Below are 18926 nucleotides of genomic sequence, written 5' to 3' on the forward strand. Positions count from 1 at the left end.
GCTGTGCCTGCTCCTTGAGCTTGGTCCTCCTCATGGCTGTGCTTGGCCCTCCTTTGCATGTGAGTCCGTAGGAGTCCATGGTCTCCATGGAGACTGCACTACGACCATGCTCTCTACTGATCTCAACTAGATCTTCAATACCTGTTGAACCTGTGACCCTCCTGCTTCTTGAGCATCCAGGCCCATGACATACTCCTTCTCTGAATGGTGGCATCACTTGCCCAGTTTGCATCACTATGCGCAATCAGTGGCTCTTGCGACATATTTCCCCTATAAACTAATCCAACATTCTTTGTGTCTTTGAGGTAGCATAAGACCTGTTGTGCTGCCTGATAATGCTCTTGAGATGGTTCGCACATGTGTCTAGTGAGGATGCTCATGGTGAGACTAAGGTCAGGCTGGGTGCTGTTGGCAACCCAGAGCAGCTTGCCAATGATCACCAGATACTCCTTCTGTTGTGCTGCACTTGCGACAAGGGTTCCCTCCAGTATGCTCTGCATTGGAACCATGGTTGGCTTGGTGCATTTGTCCAGGTGCTTAGCCAGCACTTGGTCAATGTACCCTGACTGACCAATCGTCATGGTGCACATTGTACAGTTTCGACTGATTTTGATGCTGAGGAAGTGAGAGACCTTGCCACTATCTTCCATCTTCCATCTCTGACCAATCTGCTTCTTAACCTTTAGGACTGTTTCCAGCCATGGTGCTATGACTAATGTATCATCAATGTAGATGACCACAATGGCCATATCTTCACCCCATCCCTTGGTGTAGATGCAGGGAGCACACTCTACCTGGAAGAATCCCATGTGTCACAAAGACCTGTCGAACTCCTGGTTCCATTCTTGCCCAGACTGCTTTAGGCCATACAGGCCCTTGACCACTTTGTATACCTGTCTGGGTGCTACTCCTGATCCCTCTGGTGGTTTCATATAGATCGCTTCTTTTAACCTGGAGTTTAAGTAGGCCATTGTGATATCCAGTGCATGCACCTCCCAGTTGTTCTGTACTGCTAGTGCTAGGATAGCTCTGATTGCTCTGAGGGGTGCTACTGGAGAGAAGGTTTCCTGGTAGTTGATTCCCTCTCTCTGTGTGAAGCCCCTCGCCACCAGTCATGCCTTGTGCTTTATGGGCACACCATCAGCATCGAGCTTTAGCCAAAGCACAACCTTAGAGTCCACGAGTGGTACTCCTGGCGGGTGATTCACCACCTCCCAAGTCCCCATTGCCTTGAGTCCTTCCAGCTCTTTTCATATTGCCTCCTTCCAGAGCTGGGCATCCTCACCATTCATTGCTTCCCCAAGTGTTGGGTCCAGGTTCAGTACTGCTGTGTTGGTGGTGCCTACTGTGCTGTCTACAGCTGGTAGGAGATCCTCCACTGTGGCTTCTGATCTGGTTTCCTCCTCCACTATGGCTGGTGTGGCACCCTCCTCCTCAACCTCCATGGTCACCATGGGCCAGACTGCCTCCTGTTGGTGATCACTCCATCCTTTGTCCTCATGGAACGTTGCTGAGTTGCTCCATTGAATTGATGCAGGCTGGTCTGGGTTGCAAAACTTCCATGCTTTGTGCTCATCATCATATCCAATCATGATGGCTGGCTTTGCTCTAGCCCCATACTTGCCCTGCTGGTCCTTCCATTGAACATGGACCCATGCCAAGCATCCGAAGACTTGCAGCTGCTGGGCCAGCTTGTGTGTGGTGGTTCCATAAAAGGCCTCATGGGGGATGGTCTTGGTGGCTGATGGGGTGAGGTTCATCACATGTGCTGCTGCTGTGATTGCATATGGCCACAACTCTCTGGGGCAAGCTCGACCAATGAGCATTGAGTGCATCTTTTCTTGGACCAATCTGATTGCTCTCTCTGCCCATCCATTCTAGACACTGATCCCCGGGATGCTCTTTTGCCACTTGAAACCCTCTTGAGTTTGCCAGTCTTCAGCTCCTAAGCTGCACCACTCTCCTCCATTGTCACTGCAGAGTGTTTTGAGTTTCCTGTCTGTTGCTTGTTCCATCCTGGTGATCCACCTTCTCAGTGCTGGGAGTGCAGCACTCTTAGTGCAGAGTGGTTCCATGTAGATCAGGGAGGAGAAGTTGTCCACAGCAACTAGTGCATAGTGGTAGTTGGCATGGCCCTTAAGATCTGTCATCAAGTCTATGTGTACTAACTCTAGTGGCACCTCTGCTCTCTTCAACTCCGATTGGCTCATCCGCACTCAGGTCTGTTTCCCTTGACTGCATGTGTTGCAGTGCTTTGATTCATGCTCCATTCTCTCATCAGTGCTGAGGTAGTGTGCCCAGATTTGCCTTGTCTTATCTCGTCCTGGGTGTCCAAACCTCTCATGCCAGAGGTAGCTATCTTTGTCTTCCTTTGAGTTGTTGTCTTGGTTTCCTGTGTTCTGGTTGTCCTCTGGGACATTGTTGGTTGTCTCCTCCAGCTCCAAAGCCAGTGCTTGTCCTCGCACGTCGAAGCAGCCTTGTCTCCTGTTCTTCCTGAATTGCACTTGGGTACCATTGTTCTGCTTTATGGTAGTCCCAGACTCTTCAAAGATTACTCATGCACTGTTCTCGATCAAGCCTTGTACAGACAATAAATTAGAATTGAGCTTCAGCATGTAGAGCACATCCAATAGCTGGATGGTAGCCTCACCGACCTGAAGGGAGGCATCTCCTATGGCTTTTACCTGAAGCTTTTCATCCCCTGCCATACTGATCTGACTGTCCTTGCTCATTGAGGTGAGCAGCATTCTCTCATCATTTACCATATGATGAGTTGCACCTGAATCAACAATCCAGGTGTTGTATGCCGATTGCTCCCCCCCTGTTGATCGCTAGGAAGGTGCACCCAAGTTCCTAGTGACTCGCTTCCTGTGCCATACAAGCAGCAGGTTCATTCGTGTTTGGTGCAGAGTGGTTGTTGGTGTTTGTGCAATTACGAGTGATATGATTGGGTCCCCCACATGCATAGCATCTTGGAGGAGCTGAGGGATTATGCAGATCACACCTGCCCCTGGGCCCCTGCTCCACCTGACTGGTACCCCCTTGCTCTGTGCTTGTAGCAACCCTGGCTGCTCCTCTGATATGACCTGAAATCTCACCATCCTGCTGTTTCTTGGCAAGTGCATGGTAGGCTTCATCATACTTACAGTCTGGTTTGGCCATCTTGAGTGCATCAACAGAGTTGGCATAGAACCAATCTTGTGCCATGCAACAGTAGAGCATGGATTTCTTTAGGTCCTCATCAAGGCGCTTCCCAAGATGTGCAGCATCATTCCAAATGGAGTCAAGTTCCTTGCCTAGTCTGACAACATCCCGATTGTACAGGCATACGGTGTGGATGCAGTCCTGCAGGCCTGCTTGCTTCACCATGTCATTCAATGTTAGTGCCTTCCTAAGCTTAGCATAAAGCATACTTCCAAGTTGGGCCTCCTCATCCACACCCCTGATGGTGTATGTGTCGATGCAGCTTTCCAGGCTGTGATCACAGCAAGCATGGATAAGACCTACCAGCACCTTGTCCAGGTCCTCATCATATCCCTTGCTTCCAGGTGCTATTTTGCTGTATAAGATCTCCTTTGCATTATGCACCTGTTGCAGACAGTCGATAAAGGTGGGCTCCCAGGTGTGCCAGTTGTTATCACTAAGTTTCTTAATGTGTGCAATAGCACTCAAGACATCCTTGGGAATCTTCTCTGCCTCCCCTCTTGGAGCTTGATTGCTAATGCTGACGAGACCCATTGCCTGTACAATTGCCTCCTCTGCTGTCAGTGCCAGGTTTGCTAACTGTAGTATCCTGACCACCTGTGTAAGCCAACCCTCCTCCCAACCATTGCCTGCAGTCACAGCTGCTTGATCATCATCTCTCTCCTCCCTTCCTGTCTGTCCTGCTCATGTTGATGGCAGCATTATGCTTATCGTTGGACTCTTGATGGATGAATGTCGTGGGTTCGAGCCCCACGTTGGGAGCCAGTTAAAGTTTTCGTGTGATTGATGATGATAATGGTGATAGGGGGAGAGAGAGAGCGAGGAGAGAGAAGGAGTCTATATATATAAAAGAAGAGTGGCAGAGAGCCGCATCGACTGCAGAGCATAACAAAGCATTTGTCTTGAGTAGGTTGTGACACATGTGGTCCGTGCTCAGATGCTCAAGCCTTTTACTCGGCCGTAAGCACTACCTTCACCATCTCTATGCTTTGTGTAGCTTTTATCTACTTCAACTAAAAGAACCCTTTTAGATCGCCGTCTTTAGCCCTCGTCATTTCACTGCTGTGTGTGTAAGAGAATGATCTAACAGCTGGGTAAAAATACTTGTACGCCCTGTGGAGAAAAACCTTCACGGTCCTATGAAAAATCTTGGACAACGTCAAGCTGATATTTCTTCTCGATCTTGCTGTCAACTTGCTCGCCATCACTACCATCATCTACTATACCCTTCACCGGACAGCGCTTCGACTTGGAAGCCCTCCAAGCACGCATTCGTCACTATGAGGCTCGACGCCACCGATCTACGTTACATCTCCAGTCAGGAGTTCCGTGTGCTGACTGCAGTAGAGATGGGCTCCAAGAACCATCAAGTCGTTCCCTCCACGCTCGCCGCTCAAATCTGTGGCCTTCATCACTCAGGTATCAACAAGCTGCTCGGATCGCTCGCCAAACGAAATCTCATCGCACGTGTACAGAACACCAAATACGACGGTTATCGTCTCACATATGGTGGATACGACTACCTTGCTCTCCGTGCCTTCTCCAAACGTGACAGCGTAGCTGCAGTCGGCAGACGTATCGGCGTCGGAAAGGAGAGTGATATCATGATCGTCTCTTCACCACATCAAGAGCAGAGAGTCCTCAAGATCCACCGCCTCGGTCGCATCAGTTTCAGAGCCATCAAGGAGAAGCGTGACTACATGGGCAAACGCAAGAGCGCCAGTTGGATGTACATGAGTCGTTTAGCTGCTGCTAAGGAGTACGCATTCATGAAGATCCTCCACCAACACGGCTTTCCTGTCCCTCAACCCATCGATCAAGCCCGTCACTGCATTGTCATGTCTTTCATCGATGCTTTCCCACTGCGTCAGATTGCCCTCCTTCCACCAGATCAGATCCCACTCCTCTACTCCGCTCTCATGAAACTTATCGTTCGTCTCGCAAGAGCAGGTCTCATCCATGGTGATTTCAACGAGTTCAATTTGCTCATTCGCGAGGTTGCAAATCCCAGCGACGACGAATACGAGTCAGATTCAAATAGAGCACAATCAGCCAACGTCTCACAACCCAAGAGCACAAGCACAAGGCAGCAACTCGAAGCACAGCAGAATCAGCCGGGCCTTGAAGCAGAACTGGCAGAAGGGCAAGAGATCGAACGCGGCAAAGGCTTTCAGAGGATAGTTGCCCCAGCATCATTGCAAGTCACGGATGACTCTGAAGACCAACATCTTCAAGAAGGTTCTGAAGAGCAAGAAGAAGACGATCAACAAGATGCAGCGTCAGATGGTCAAGTGCACCTCGGCAACGACGTGACTGTAGAGCCTATCTTGATCGACTTCCCACAGATGGTCAGCATCAACCACGAGAATGCAGAATAGTAAGTTGTTTTGTTGAAGAAACGGATGAACCTCTCGAATAACCTTCACTAACCCGTTCGCCTTTCTTTCCCTTGTGCAGCTACTTTGACCGCGATGTCGAGTGCGTCCGCAGATTCTTCCGCAAGCGTTTCCGATACCATTCTGACGAGTACCCTCGCTTTCAGGATGTGGTTCCAGAACACGCTCGAAAACAGACAAAGCTGCCCAAGACAGCACCAGACGCTCAGAATGGCGAACAGGCCTGCCCGGCACCAGAGAGCGCCGATGTACGTCTTGACCTTTTGGCCAAGGCCAGTGGCTTCAGTGGCACCAAGGAAGACCGAGAGCTTGAGCAGTTTATGTCAGCCTTGCGTCTCAGCACAACCGAGGGCATAATTCAGATCGCTGACTCCAAGGATGACGAGGACGAAGACCAAGACGATGAAGATGAAGATGAAGAGGATGTCAGTCAAGATGGCAGCGACCGCGGCGACGATAGAGATCAAGACAATGAAGATAACCCCGCCGAATCCAAGGAGGATCGAAAGGCCCGCAAAGCTGCTGCAGCAGCTAACGGCCCAAAGATCTCCCGTGGAGCGGCACGAAAAGCTGCGCTCGATGGCGACGATTCCAAGATTGCTCAGCTGGTGGCCTCAGATCGCGCTAAGGCTGCTCGTCGTGCTGAGAAGCATCACGGACGCAAAGCACATGCTGGAAAGGGCGGCAGAGCGCATGCAGGTGGCAAAGCTAAGACAGGAAAAGCACGTATGGTTAGCGACTCTTTAGACTTCTAAACCATCATTACTTGCAATAACATCATTCAACCTCTCACAGCGCTCGCATCTGAACATCTTCGGCTCCTTTAGATACATCGAGAAACCTATGCCACAGTAAGTGAGAGTTACGTACCACGACACACCTGCGTCGTTGCATGAAACGCTTCGCGACCAGCAATGACCCTCAAGGATACGATGCAGTATGTTGCTAAAGTTGACATAGGCCGATATCGTAAAAGATCGGGTAGGACAGACATGGTGAGAGATCGGCCACTTCCCGATCTACTTCAAGGCCACACATCTTTGCAGATGTAGACACACTCTCTAGTTGTGGCAGGTTGATACTCCCACTTTAACTGTCACACCTGTCACAGAGTCTGCCGAGTTCAGTGGAATCAATCAGGAAGAGCCCACCCGGCCAATATCGCAGCTTGTGTCTCAGAAGGACACCATTGGTGTGTTGAGACGCATGTGTCCTCATAGGATTGACAGGACTGTTGTAGGAGGATCATCACTACCACAGATGGAGAGCAGAAGCCACAAGAAGAGGTATGCAGAAGGGGGGCCCGCCACTTAGATGAGGTGGGAGAGAGCCCTATGCAACAAATGAAGTTGATGTAAGTGGATCGTTGCCATCGCTGATGGTGAGTAGGAACTTACACGGAGAGGCATGCAGAGGAGGGCTCTGCCAAGTGGATGAAGTCGGGGAGACCCCTAGGCAATGATGAAGTTGCACTTGTCCTCACCTGATGACAAGGAGCTGGAGGAGCTGGAATTGTGTCAAGGAGGAGCTCCTACAGGACAGGACGAGCAGGACGAGGACGAGCAGTGTAGCAGAGGCTACACTCTTCCCAGAAGGAGTGAGAGCAGTGTTGCAGGCAACACTGCATACATCTATATATACACACGTTCTCTTCACCATAGTAGTTGAGTGGATCCTCATCCACTCTACTCTTAACTAGCTATATCTTTACCATATTGTATACTTAGGTTCTTGTCAACAGTTGCAATTGCAGGGCATTGCTACTACTCTCTGCATGTGTATTGTATCACCACATCTTGTTGTCACCCAAAGGCAGTACCTATACTGCAGCCTGTCATGGGACCAGATGGATGTGCAGGAAGAACTGGATTCATATGAAGAGACTATGTGCAACAATCATGGATTGGGCAAAAGGAGAGTTCCAACAGAGTTCAGTGAGATTGGTAGGAGTGATGGCTGTATGGCAGAACTTGTTGGGATTGGTAGGAACAAGGTCTTACTACAGAGTTCAGTGGGATCAGTAGTACCACACTTGTATGACAGACCTCACAGGAACTGGTTCAAAGACACCTCTATTGCCAATCCCACAAGAGGAGGACAATGGACAAAGAATGGGTTGCCACTGGATGAGGCAGGGGCCCTACACAATGATGAAATTGATGTAGAAGTTGGGTGCCAACATCAGGAGGTAGATGAAAGGGGGGAGCACTGCCACTGGGATGAAGTGGGGCAACCCCTATCAATGATGAAGTGACACTAGCCTTCCTCAACCACAAAGGAACAGGGGCAGCAGTGCTTGACAAGGAAGGTACTCTCTGGAGAGAGAGCCAGAGCAGAGTTGCAGGCAACACTGCAAAGATGTTTATATAACCATGCCTTCCTGTCATAATAGTCAAGTGGATCCCCATCCACTCTACACTTTACTTTACAAGCTATAACTTTCACACAAGTATACTTAGTAGACTCATCAACAGCAGCAATTGCAGAGCATTGCTTCTACTTAGTGCATGTGTTGTATCACACGCTACTTGATGCCATCTGAAGGCAGTACATACTGTTCCAGCTCTCTTGATCTCAACCAAAGGCAGTCGTCCACTGCGGTCTGGGGATCAATCAACCAACTCATCAACACACTGGACACTTGTGTCAAAGCAAGCACATTTGCACCAGACCTTGGTGTCACCTCAGATAAAACTATTGGACCTTGATCATGCCAAGCTACCTCTGGACAGAGTGTCCCCAGTGGTCAGTTGAAATCTGTGATAACCTTCAGTTACAATATATTCAAGTGAGAACAGCCATAGAAGGCTTCTACAGCAGATTCCAGCAAGAACAATAATAGAAGGCTTTTACTACAGATCTTGCCAAGAATAGTTGTAGTTGCCTTTTACTACAGATTTCGGGTTTCAGGTGCATGACCTTTGACACAGCCCAGGCAGCCCAATCAACACCAAAGGTAGTATCTCTACTGTGGTCCGGATACCATCAATCAAAACCATCTTATGGCTGTCAGCCTTACAAATGCTTGGGCAATGACAGACATATCCTTAGAATACCTCAAGCCCATCTATCCTTAAGAACATTGAGCATGCTGCACTACCTTTGAGTGAAGTGTTCACAGCAGTTAGTCAAAACCTGCTGGAAGACAGCTTTCCAACATATCTCGCTGAAATCAGTCGGAAAGAGATTACTTTTCAGATTTCACCGAAATCGATCAGAACCAGCTTTTCCAGCAGAATTCGGGTTTCAGGTGCATGACTGCTGACATTAGAGTGGATCGTTCAAGCAGCACCCCACATTCAAACATGACAGACAAAGGCCTCAACAGAAATCTGGACAGGCTACTCGCCCTGATGGAGGCCTCAGTTAGAGTTCTCCTGACAGGCCCAGTGTGAGGACCAGTTGCATCGCGCTCGCCTGAGTGAAGAAGAGACAACAGCATGATATCAGTCAGAGAGCAGGGAGCAGGCTGATGACTCGATGTCAGGAGCCCTGCTCACGCCCACTCTGGCACTGCACCCACAAAGATCAGTGTTGTTCATGGACCAAGACAAATATCTGTACACAGACCACAAGAAGTACACCTCGCCCACGGGTGCGAGATATACCAAGCCCTGTGCGGAGCTATACAGCAATGAAGAGGAAGGCGACACTAGCGTCATAGGGGAACCTCACTCCACCTAACCTAAGGCACTTTTCACCCCTTTTCCAAAGTCCAATCCACAGGATGTCAAGATCTTTATCCTCAAGACTGAGGCCTGGTTCAGGTTTAACCAGGTCTACAACCACGAAAGCATGATCAACCACACTAGCTCTCAATTGGATGGTAACACTTGTGAATGGTGGACCTCCAAACTCTGTGTTAATCAAGTGCACCAAGGAAAACTGTTCCATGATTGGCAGTTCTTCACACAATGCCTGACTGAGCAATTCAACCCATGCAATGTCAGGGTGGAGGCATATAACAAGTTGCTTAACTTACACCTCAAAAGCGATGTGTCACAGGGTCTGTGCAGAAGACCCTGGACAAACATTGGGTGTGTTGTGCACACAAATTATAAAATCAACTGTGCTGTGGGTTTCTGCTTGATTTTACTGAAGTTGACCAGAACAAGCCCATTTGGTAGGTTTCACCAAATACACTGCAAGAAGCTCCCATTGGTGTGTACCAGGTTGGATGTTCACAGGAGGATGATGGGAAAGTGGGAGGAGGAGGTCTCCATCATTGAAAGAGGAAGAGACAGGCAGGAGGTGATAACATGTGAGGAAGGGGACCGAGCCCAGTGTCAGGGGTCGCATGCCTGAAACCCAATATCTATAGTAGAAAGATAGCTACTACTGATCCTATCAAGATCTGCAGTAAAAGGCCTTTATATTTATTCTTGCTGAAATCTGTTGTAGAAGTCTTCTATGACTTTTTTTGCTCAAATATGTTGTAACTGATATCTATTGCAGATTTCGACTGACCACTGGGGACACTCCACTCAGAGGTAGCTTGGCATGATCAATTTAACCAACAGATGCTGTGTGATGACACCAAGGTCTGGTGCTGATGATGTTGTGGATGCTGACATGAGTGTCCAGTGTGTCAACTGAGTAACTGAGTGATTGCTGGACCACAGTGGATGACTGCCTTTGGTTCTAATGATTGAGAGAGCTGGACTGCAGTATGAACTGCCTTCGGTGTTGATTGATATCTGGACTGCAGAATGAACTGCCTTCAGATGATGTCATTGAGTAGTGATACAACACATGTGCTATGTTAGAAGCAATGCTCTGCAATTGCAACTGTTGACAGAATACTAACTATACTTTCTGTGAAGCTATAACTAGTGATATAAGGTGTAGAGTGGATGGGGATCCACTCAATGGCTATGACGAGGAGTGAGGTTATATAACCATTCTTGCAATGTTGCCTGCAACACTGCCCCTGCTCTGGAATGCCTCTTTAGCACTGCTCCTCCTCCTCCTCATCCTTTCTATCCCTTCTATCCATCCTGCAGTGCTGCTCATCAGCACCGTGTCTGGTGCTTCCTGCAGATGGACAGTCCACACATTGTTTTATCATTGACAGGGGCCATTCCCACCTCATTGGAGCAACAGCTTGCACCCCCTTTCATTTCTCCCATCTACCAGCCCTGGATTCATTACCAAGCAGGTCCCCTGCTTCATTGGTGGCAGACCCAGATGTCCTTGCCACCCATTCATGATATTGATGTCCTCTTGCTGGTTTCAGTGAGATCTGTCATACAATCACAATACTACTGATTCTGGTGGGCTTTGCTGTAAGCTCCTGCTCTTACCAATTTGAGCAAGATCTGTTGTAGGACCTCTCTACTACCAATCTTGATAGATTTGGCTTTTGGACCCTTGTTCGGCCCAATCTGACGATTCCTGCGCCACTCCTCATATGCTTCCAGATCCTCCTGTGCATCCGGTCCTATGACACCCAGGAGCACGTGTATGGTTACCACATGGGGAGACGGTTTCATGCATGTTGAAGAGATGACCGCATGGAGCGGGAGATGGCCGTAGGGGCGACCGCATGGACGAAGAACATGACAACCGGGTGACCATGAGGTCAACCACATGGAACGAGAGGAGGACGATAGGAGTGACTGTGTGGACAGGGAGTAGGACAAGAGATATGTCCACAAGGTCAGGAGGATTCACAAGCTAGGAGAAGTGTAGGGAGTTGATCCTACTGCCTAGGAGGAAGCGGAGCAGTGTCGAGGAGACTGACACTACTCAGGAAGAAGAAGAGCAGTGTCCAGGAGAGGGACACACTTCTCAGGAGGAGCAGGGGAGCGGTATCGCCAAAACACATATATACTCCCATTTCACTATAGTATACAAGTGGTTCTCCATCCACTCTACTTACTGCTTAACTTACTCTTTACTTAGTTCTGTATCATTGCAATAGCAGTGCTTTGCAAAGACATTCCAAGTGCATGTGTTGTATCACCATTGGACATCAACTGTAGGCGGTGTTCTACACTGCAGTCCAGTCTCTCTCCATCTGTAGGCGATACTCTATTCTGGCCCAGATACCTTCCACCTTCATTGAGGGACTGTCAGCATTACGAACACTCGTGCTGCCACAGGTGTCAATCCATTATACTTAGCTATAGCCTTAGCAAGACATTCCCATTCCACAGTCGTGTGGTCAGTCAAAACCTACCAGGAATAAGTCTTCTGGTTCCTTTCACTGAAACCTACCAGAAGTTGGCCTTCTGATTCCTTTCACCAAAACAGTTCAGGAAGAGCTTACTCGATTGATCTCGCCAAGATCAACCAGGATCGTCAGACTCAGGTTTCAGGCACATGACCACTTACACTTGTGTGAGTACATTCCCCTGTGTGGTAACCATACACATGCTACTGGGCTTGGTCCCCTTCCTCACATGTGATCACCCCTGCCTGTCTCTTCCTCTTTCAGTGATGGAGACCTCCTCCTCTGACTTTCACATTGGCCTCCTGTGAATGTCCAACCTGGTACACACCAATGGAAGCTTCTTGCAGTGTATTTGGTGAAACCTACCAAATGGGCTTGTTCTGGTCAACTTAAGCAAAATCAACCCAAAACCCACAACACAGTTGATTTTAAAATGTGTGTGCATGACACACCCAATGTTTGTCCAGGGTCTTCTGTGCAGACCCTGTGACAACCTTCCTACTGATGGTAAACTCATTGGTGTATGATGGGTATACAAACTGAAGCTTGACGCTCAACGGCGCACCATGTAATACAAGGCAAAGTTCATAGCCCACAGATACCCACAACAACCTGGCTTAGACTATGTTCAAACCTTCAGCCCAGGCATTTGTCTCCAAACTGTGTGCATCCTCCTCACTCCTGCTCACTGATATATAGGCTACAAGCTGCCCAGCTTGATGTGAGTACTGCATTCTTGAATGGGAAAATAGACAAGACCATCCATGTATGGTTCCTGTCACAGGGTCTGCGCAGAAGACCCTGTACATGCATGGATGTGCAGTGTGCGCACATAATTGTGAAAACAGTTGGATCGCTTAGTTACAATTGTTTTTGGTAAAAACGGTCATAGCGAGTGTCAGAGGTCTCGTGCCTGAAACCTGATATCTGTGATAGAAATGCATCTATTACGAATCCTGTCAAGATATGTGATAATGTGTTGTGTATTACTGTTCTTGTCAATATATGTTGTAGAGAGGACTCTATGACTTCCCTCACTTGAACCTGTGATAGATTGACTGCTATTGTAGGTTTCAACTGACCACTGTGGACACTCCATCCAGAGGTAGCTTGGCACAATCAATAACTATTAATGTATTAGAATGACACCAAGGGCTGGTATGAATGATGTTGTTGGCATTGACATGAGTGTCCAGTGTGTCGACTGAGTGCTTGAAGTGATCCCCAGACTGCAGTGGACAACTGCCTTTGGTTCTATGATTGTGAGCTGGACTGCAGGTTGCTATGAACTGCCTTCAGATGTCAGTGAGCTGTGATATGACACACACACTCCAATGGAAGCAATCTATTATGATTGCAACTTGCTGACAGAAACTAAGTATACTTATGTATTGCTATCAAAAACATCTGTGATCCTTGTTACAGTAGTAACTACAGTACTGCATTCTTGCAATGGAGATCTTGCTCTTGATCCAACCATCCCAATACTGTATAGTGACCCTTCAGGTGATCACATCATTGCCAATGATCTGCAGCATTTCAAGAGGATGAAGCATATTGATATTGCACACTTCTTCCTGAGAGACAAAGTAGCTGATGGCCGCCTCACAATTGCCCTGATACAAAGCAGTGAGAACCTTGCCAACATCTGACAACTATTTGGTCTGACAGTACCAAGAGTATTCTGGATCAAGAGGGGGTGCTGAAGGAATTGAAGAATACCAAGGCTATACGCTGTCCGGAGCTACTAACAAGCTCATATCCACAGGCATATGTTCTTGAGAAAGGTCTTGTATTTCTTGTTCATCAGTTACATCCTTAATGAGCATATATATACCTTATTGCTATCTTTGATCATGTCCAAATGAGATGAGCTATCTCCTATAGGGCCCCTGAGTTGCCACCTTCTGTGGTATAGCACATGATCCATTGGTATGGCAACCCTCATGTGCTTCATTGTCTTCATTGCCTGGGCATGTTCTCGGCCCCTCGGTGTCTCGGCTAATGCTCGCGTATCCAGGTTGGAATGCTGACGCATCTTCAACTGAAGGTAACGATCCAGCAAGACACAGAAGATGACACGAACAGATCTGATAAGGAATCGGGCAAAGCTGATACAAGTGAGGGATCGGGCACTACTGGGTCCCACTTGTTGTCGTACTTTGTCATTAAGAAGGATGCACCCACTTTTGGGGATGTGCCGCAAATGTATATAGATTTAGAGCTGAGAGCTCGAGGCTCCCACCAAATTCTTTCCCCTAGGTCAATATAGTATAGTGTTTTGCTCAATAGCTTGAACACTGTGCTTAGACTGATATCTCCCGATAAGCGTCGCTAAATGTCACTTCTTTTATCATGAGTTAGTCAATCGAGTATAGTGTTTCTGCCCCAATAGCAGCAGTACTGTGCTCTGACTGTCGTCGACCGCTGAGTGTCGACATCCGTCCTCCTTTTAATCTTTTATCATTACTTTATCAATGACAGATGCCTGCATACATAATTTTGATTTCAACATCTTCTTGACCAACATTTTTTTATTGAGTCCATCACTCGGTGGAATTGGTGGCGAAAGATTGACCTCAAATGTGACAAAAGAAAAATCAAACCTGAAAAAGCGCAAAACTGTTTTCCAGCCAAAAAAAAAAAAAAAAAAAAAAACAATCTTTTGTTGAAAATATGATAGAATACGGGTGTCGACACTCAGCGGTCGACAACAGTCTAAGCACAGTGTTCAAGCTATTGAGCTAAACACTATACTATATTGACCTAGGGGAAAGAATTTGGTGGGAGCCTCGAGCTCCCCGCTTGATATATATACAAAATATCGGCACATGCCAGAAGTGGGAGCATCCCCCTTTATGACCAAGTATGACAACGAGGGGGAGGTATTTTTGCCCGGTCACTCACTTGTATTGGCTCCACCCGATTCCCGATCAGATCGGCTCTGCGTGATTCCTTATCACCACCCTGCTGGATCGTATCCTTCAGCAAGCTATTCAGCAAAAACACTATATTATATTGACCTAAGAAAAGAATGTGGTGAGAGCCTCGAACTCTCTCCTTGATATATATACAAAGCGTCGGTACATCCTACATGTGGAAGCATCATCTTCAATGACAAAGTACGACAACGAGCGGGATAGTATCCGATCGACGATTAGATCGGCTCTGCTCGATTCCTCGAGAGATCGGTTCTACCCGATCTCTCGTCATATCGACTTATGTCACTCTTCGTGTCCTGCTGGATCGTTATCTTCAGCAAAGCCGATACGAAAGAGACGGGGTACTGCTGAGTCCCGCTCGTTGTCGTACTTCGACATTAAGAGGGATGCGCCCAGCTTTAGGCATGTGCCGCAACTGTATATTGATAAAATAATAGGAGGACGGTTGTCGACGTTTATCGGGCGATTTTAGTCAGAGCACAGTGTTCCAGCTATTGGGAAAAAAACACTATACTATATTGACATAGGGAAAGAACATGGCGGCAGCCTCGAGCTCTCAGCTGTTGAAAGAATAGTAGAATGCGGGTATCGACGCCTAGCGATCGCAAACAGTCTAAGCACAGTGTTCAAGCTATTGAGCAGAAACACTATACGATATTGACCTAAGGAACGGGGTGGCAGCCTGGAGCTCTCTGCTTGATATATATACAAAGTGTCGGCAGATACCCAGGGATGGGCGCATCCTCCTTAATGACGAAGTACGACAACGAGTGACACAGTTGTTCCCGATCCGTCACTTGTATCGTCTCTGCCTGATCCCCGATCAGATTCGTTCGTGTCATCTTCAGTGTCTTACTGGATCGTTACCTTCAGCATTGTCAGCCGCTGAGTGTCGACACGTCCTTCTTTGATCTTTCAACAAAGGAAGCAAACTTGAAAATCGAATTCTGTCATGATGTTTAATAAAAGATGACATTTGGCGACACTCAACGAGTGAAATCATTTAAAGCACAGTACTGAGAACTGATATGACACTTAGCTGCTGAAGATTACGCTCCAGTGAGACGCTAAAAGGATGACGCGGAGCCGATCTGATCAGAGATCAGGCAGAGTCAATATAGTAGGAATCGAGGACTGCTGAGTCCCACTCGTTGTCGTACCTCGTCATTAAGTAAGATGCTCCCACTCCTGGTATGTGCCGACACCATATATATACAGCTCGCGCATAAACTGTCCCACAAATTTACATGTCACCATACATCACTCTAATGTTCAATAGCCATAAGTTGTATTGCCACACTGTCTGATATCATCTGAAAGCCCTGCTTCTTCTCTCCAAGACTGTGTAAATGATATTGACATTGACTAAGAAAATTGTGCTATGAAGAAGAGCCAAGAATTTTTTTTATTGTGGGACAGTTTATGGAGCATGCTCCCAAATAGCAACACCACTCCATTCCTGACCTTGACCTTGTGGGCTTTTGACTACAATGAAACTTGCAATGTAACTTGGTGGGCACCTTCATACACATTGAAAGTAGTGACATGGAAAGTTTCAGCTCAATCAGATGACTGTGAGCAATCCAGTGGTGCTTCCAGTCTGACACCATCATATCTATACCATCATGCCAAAAACCACCCCTGAGAAGTGCCATTTGGCACTCTTTCACTTCCAAAATGGGGAATCTACCTGTTCAGTTGCCTAGCAACTGGGTATGAGCAAGTCTACTGTGAATTGCATCAGCAAAAGCACCTCTGCTGTTGTTCCAAAGTCAAAGGGGGGCCAGCTAAGAAAACTCCAGCCTCATCATGTTTGCTTCCTGGACCACTATTTTGAGCTCAATTCAACCTCCACAGTCAGGAAAGCATGTCATGCACTGCAGGAGACATTTCAAGTCAAAGCATGCCCAACCACAGTAAGAAAAGCACTTCATTACTGTCATTACAAAGCACAGAGGTTAGTGAAAAAACTGAAGCTACTCAAGAGACATTACAAAGCCTGTCACAAATTTGCTAATGAGCATAAGGACATGACTGTTGAGGATTGGAAGAATGTGGTATGGTCCAATGAGACAAAGATCAACTTCTTTGGACCAGATGGTAAGCAGTTCTGTTGGATTAAGAATGCCAGCTTCAACAGCAAGCTTGTCAGGCCAATGATCAAGTTTGGCAGCAGCTTCATCATGATCTGGGGCTGTATGACATGGGAAGGGGTGGGAGGTATGTGCTTGGTGCTGGGTTCAATGAATTCAGACCAATACATTGATATCTTGAATGACAAGCTTGTGAAAACAATCTCAGATTTGTGGCTTCAGCATGCATACACCAACATCACATTTCAGCAAGACAATGACCCAAAACACATGTCAAAGAAGACAACAACATGGTTGACAAGCAATAGCATTAAGGTTATGCAATGGCTGGTGCAGTTGCTGGACTTAAACCCAATTGAACACCTCTGGCACCATCTCAAAATGCAACTTTCATGGTATAGTACAATTGCAAAGTCCAGGGATGAACTGCTCAAGAGATGTGAAGCTGAATGGACAGCAATCACTCCAGAGACATGTAGGACACTAATAGAGAGTATGCCAGACTGCATCAAGGTGGTTCTGAAGGCCAAAGGAGGGAATATGAAGTACTAAGGTGTTGTTGAGGAGTGCTCCATAAACTGTCCCACAATAAAAAAAATTCTTGGCTCTTCTTCATAGCACAATTTTCTTAGTCAATGTCAATATCATTTACACAGTCTTGGAGAGAAGAAGCAGGGCTTTCAGATGATATCAGACAGTGTGGCAATACAACTTATGGCTATTGAACATTAGAGTGATGTATGGTGACATGTAAATTTGTGGGACAGTTTATGCGCGAGCTGTATATCAAGCAGAGAGCTCGAGGCTACTACCTGTTGTAAAGTGAATATGTTTGGTCCTGATAACTGGCAATCGGGGAGAATCTGAGTACAATGTCACTGCTGTTTTAGACAGAAACATATATACTCAATTGACTAAGAGAATGCAGTGAGAGCATAGAACTCCTAGCTTGATATATATACATCATCGTGGCACATGCCAAATGTGGGAGTTGTTATACTTAATGATCCAACCTGACAACAAGCGGGACTTGGTTGTACCCAATCTCCGATCAGGTCGGCTCTGCATCATCCTTTAGCGTCTCACTGGATCGTAATCTTCAGCCTCTCGATCCAGTGGGCTCCTTCAACGTCATCAAGCCAAATAGCTCCCAAATGTGCATGAGTGTCAGTGCTGTGAGCAGCTTAGTCAGTATATCAGCAATGTTCTCACTACTCTGGACTGGAGCAACTGTGAGTTGCTGGCTTGCAACCTCATCTTGCAGGAAGAAGTGAGCAATGTCAATGTGCTTTGTCCTCTTGAAATGTTGAGGATCACTTGAAATGGTGTGAGCCCCTGATGAATTGCTGTACAGGACTGGTACACCTTGATTGAAGGCAAGTTCACCATCCTGAGAGTGGATAATCAAGGTCCCAGCACTTCTGTGGATCCCAGCCATCTTTGGTGCTGGTTGCTGTAGCTTGTGTAAGAACATTGAAGTCCATAGTAGCTCTCTGGTGTCATGGGCCTGGATGCGCAGGAAGTAGGAAGACCCGTAGTTCATATGAAGGGAGCGCAGGAATCAAGGAATCGGGCAGATTGTGGGATCTACAGAAGAATTCAGTGAGATCAGTAGTAGACATGGTTCTATGACAGATCTCATTGAGATCTGCATGAACGAAGTTGATATCACAAATTCTGCCAGAATCTGTAGTAAGCATGATCATATGGCAGATTCCACGGAGATCAGTGATAAGGATGTTCATATGACGATTCACATGCGAGGAGGATCAAGCACTACCAGGATGGGGACCAAGCTCAAGAAGCATGCAGACAGTTACCACTCAGGGGTTCACAAGATAGGAGTCAAGAGAACCATCGCCGGTTAAAGGAAGAAGAGCTGTGCCAAGGACACTGGCAAGCAGGTCATGAGGAGGAGGAGCAGTGTCGAAGGAGTCAGCACACAGCTCAAGAAGGACAGACAGGAGCAACAGGCAAGCAGGGCTCGATGAGGAGGAGGCATCTCATCAGGGACCCCTGTACAGTACTTGGCAAAGAGGGTACTCTCTGGAGAGAGAGCTGGAGCAGTGTCACTGGCAATGCTGTGAAGAGGTATATAACCATACCTTCTCACCAT

General features: G+C 47.3%; 5 protein-coding genes across 5 annotated transcripts; 2 read left to right on the top strand and 3 right to left on the bottom strand.

The window, feature by feature from the left end:
* Positions 1-1250: 1250 nt before the first annotated feature.
* UHO2_05230 (uncharacterized protein) lies at positions 1251-3738 on the bottom strand (the record flags this gene model as incomplete). Its single annotated transcript, XM_041556232.1, has 5 exons — positions 1251-1741; positions 1886-2143; positions 2237-2519; positions 2685-2727; positions 3005-3738. The coding sequence occupies 5 exons, from the start codon at positions 3736-3738 to the stop codon at positions 1251-1253; spliced, it is 1809 nt and encodes a 602-aa protein (XP_041412166.1).
* Positions 3739-4484: 746 nt separating this feature from the next.
* On the top strand, positions 4485-6355 carry UHO2_05231 (uncharacterized protein; the record flags this gene model as incomplete). The annotated part of the gene is made up of 2 exons (XM_041556233.1): positions 4485-5581; positions 5662-6355. 2 exons carry the CDS (start codon positions 4485-4487, stop codon positions 6353-6355), a joined length of 1791 nt encoding a protein of 596 aa, XP_041412167.1.
* A 4193-nt stretch (positions 6356-10548) lies between these two features.
* Positions 10549-11977, bottom strand: UHO2_05232 (uncharacterized protein; the record flags this gene model as incomplete). The annotated part of the gene is made up of 8 exons (XM_041556234.1): positions 10549-10634; positions 10752-10842; positions 10904-11040; positions 11072-11218; positions 11388-11443; positions 11639-11695; positions 11820-11840; positions 11937-11977. The coding sequence occupies 8 exons, from the start codon at positions 11975-11977 to the stop codon at positions 10549-10551; spliced, it is 636 nt and encodes a 211-aa protein (XP_041412168.1).
* Positions 11978-14889: 2912 nt separating this feature from the next.
* UHO2_05233 (uncharacterized protein) lies at positions 14890-15189 on the top strand (the record flags this gene model as incomplete). Its single annotated transcript, XM_041556235.1, has 1 exon — positions 14890-15189. The coding sequence occupies one exon, from the start codon at positions 14890-14892 to the stop codon at positions 15187-15189; it is 300 nt and encodes a 99-aa protein (XP_041412169.1).
* A 2720-nt stretch (positions 15190-17909) lies between these two features.
* UHO2_05234 (uncharacterized protein) lies at positions 17910-18248 on the bottom strand (the record flags this gene model as incomplete). The annotated part of the gene is made up of 1 exon (XM_041556236.1): positions 17910-18248. The coding sequence occupies one exon, from the start codon at positions 18246-18248 to the stop codon at positions 17910-17912; it is 339 nt and encodes a 112-aa protein (XP_041412170.1).
* Between the last annotated feature and the right edge of the window lie 678 nt (positions 18249-18926).

This window comes from Ustilago hordei (assembly GCF_900519145.1).
Source record: "Ustilago hordei strain Uho2 genome assembly, contig: UHO2_contig_12, whole genome shotgun sequence".
NCBI lineage: Eukaryota > Fungi > Basidiomycota > Ustilaginomycetes > Ustilaginales > Ustilaginaceae > Ustilago > Ustilago hordei.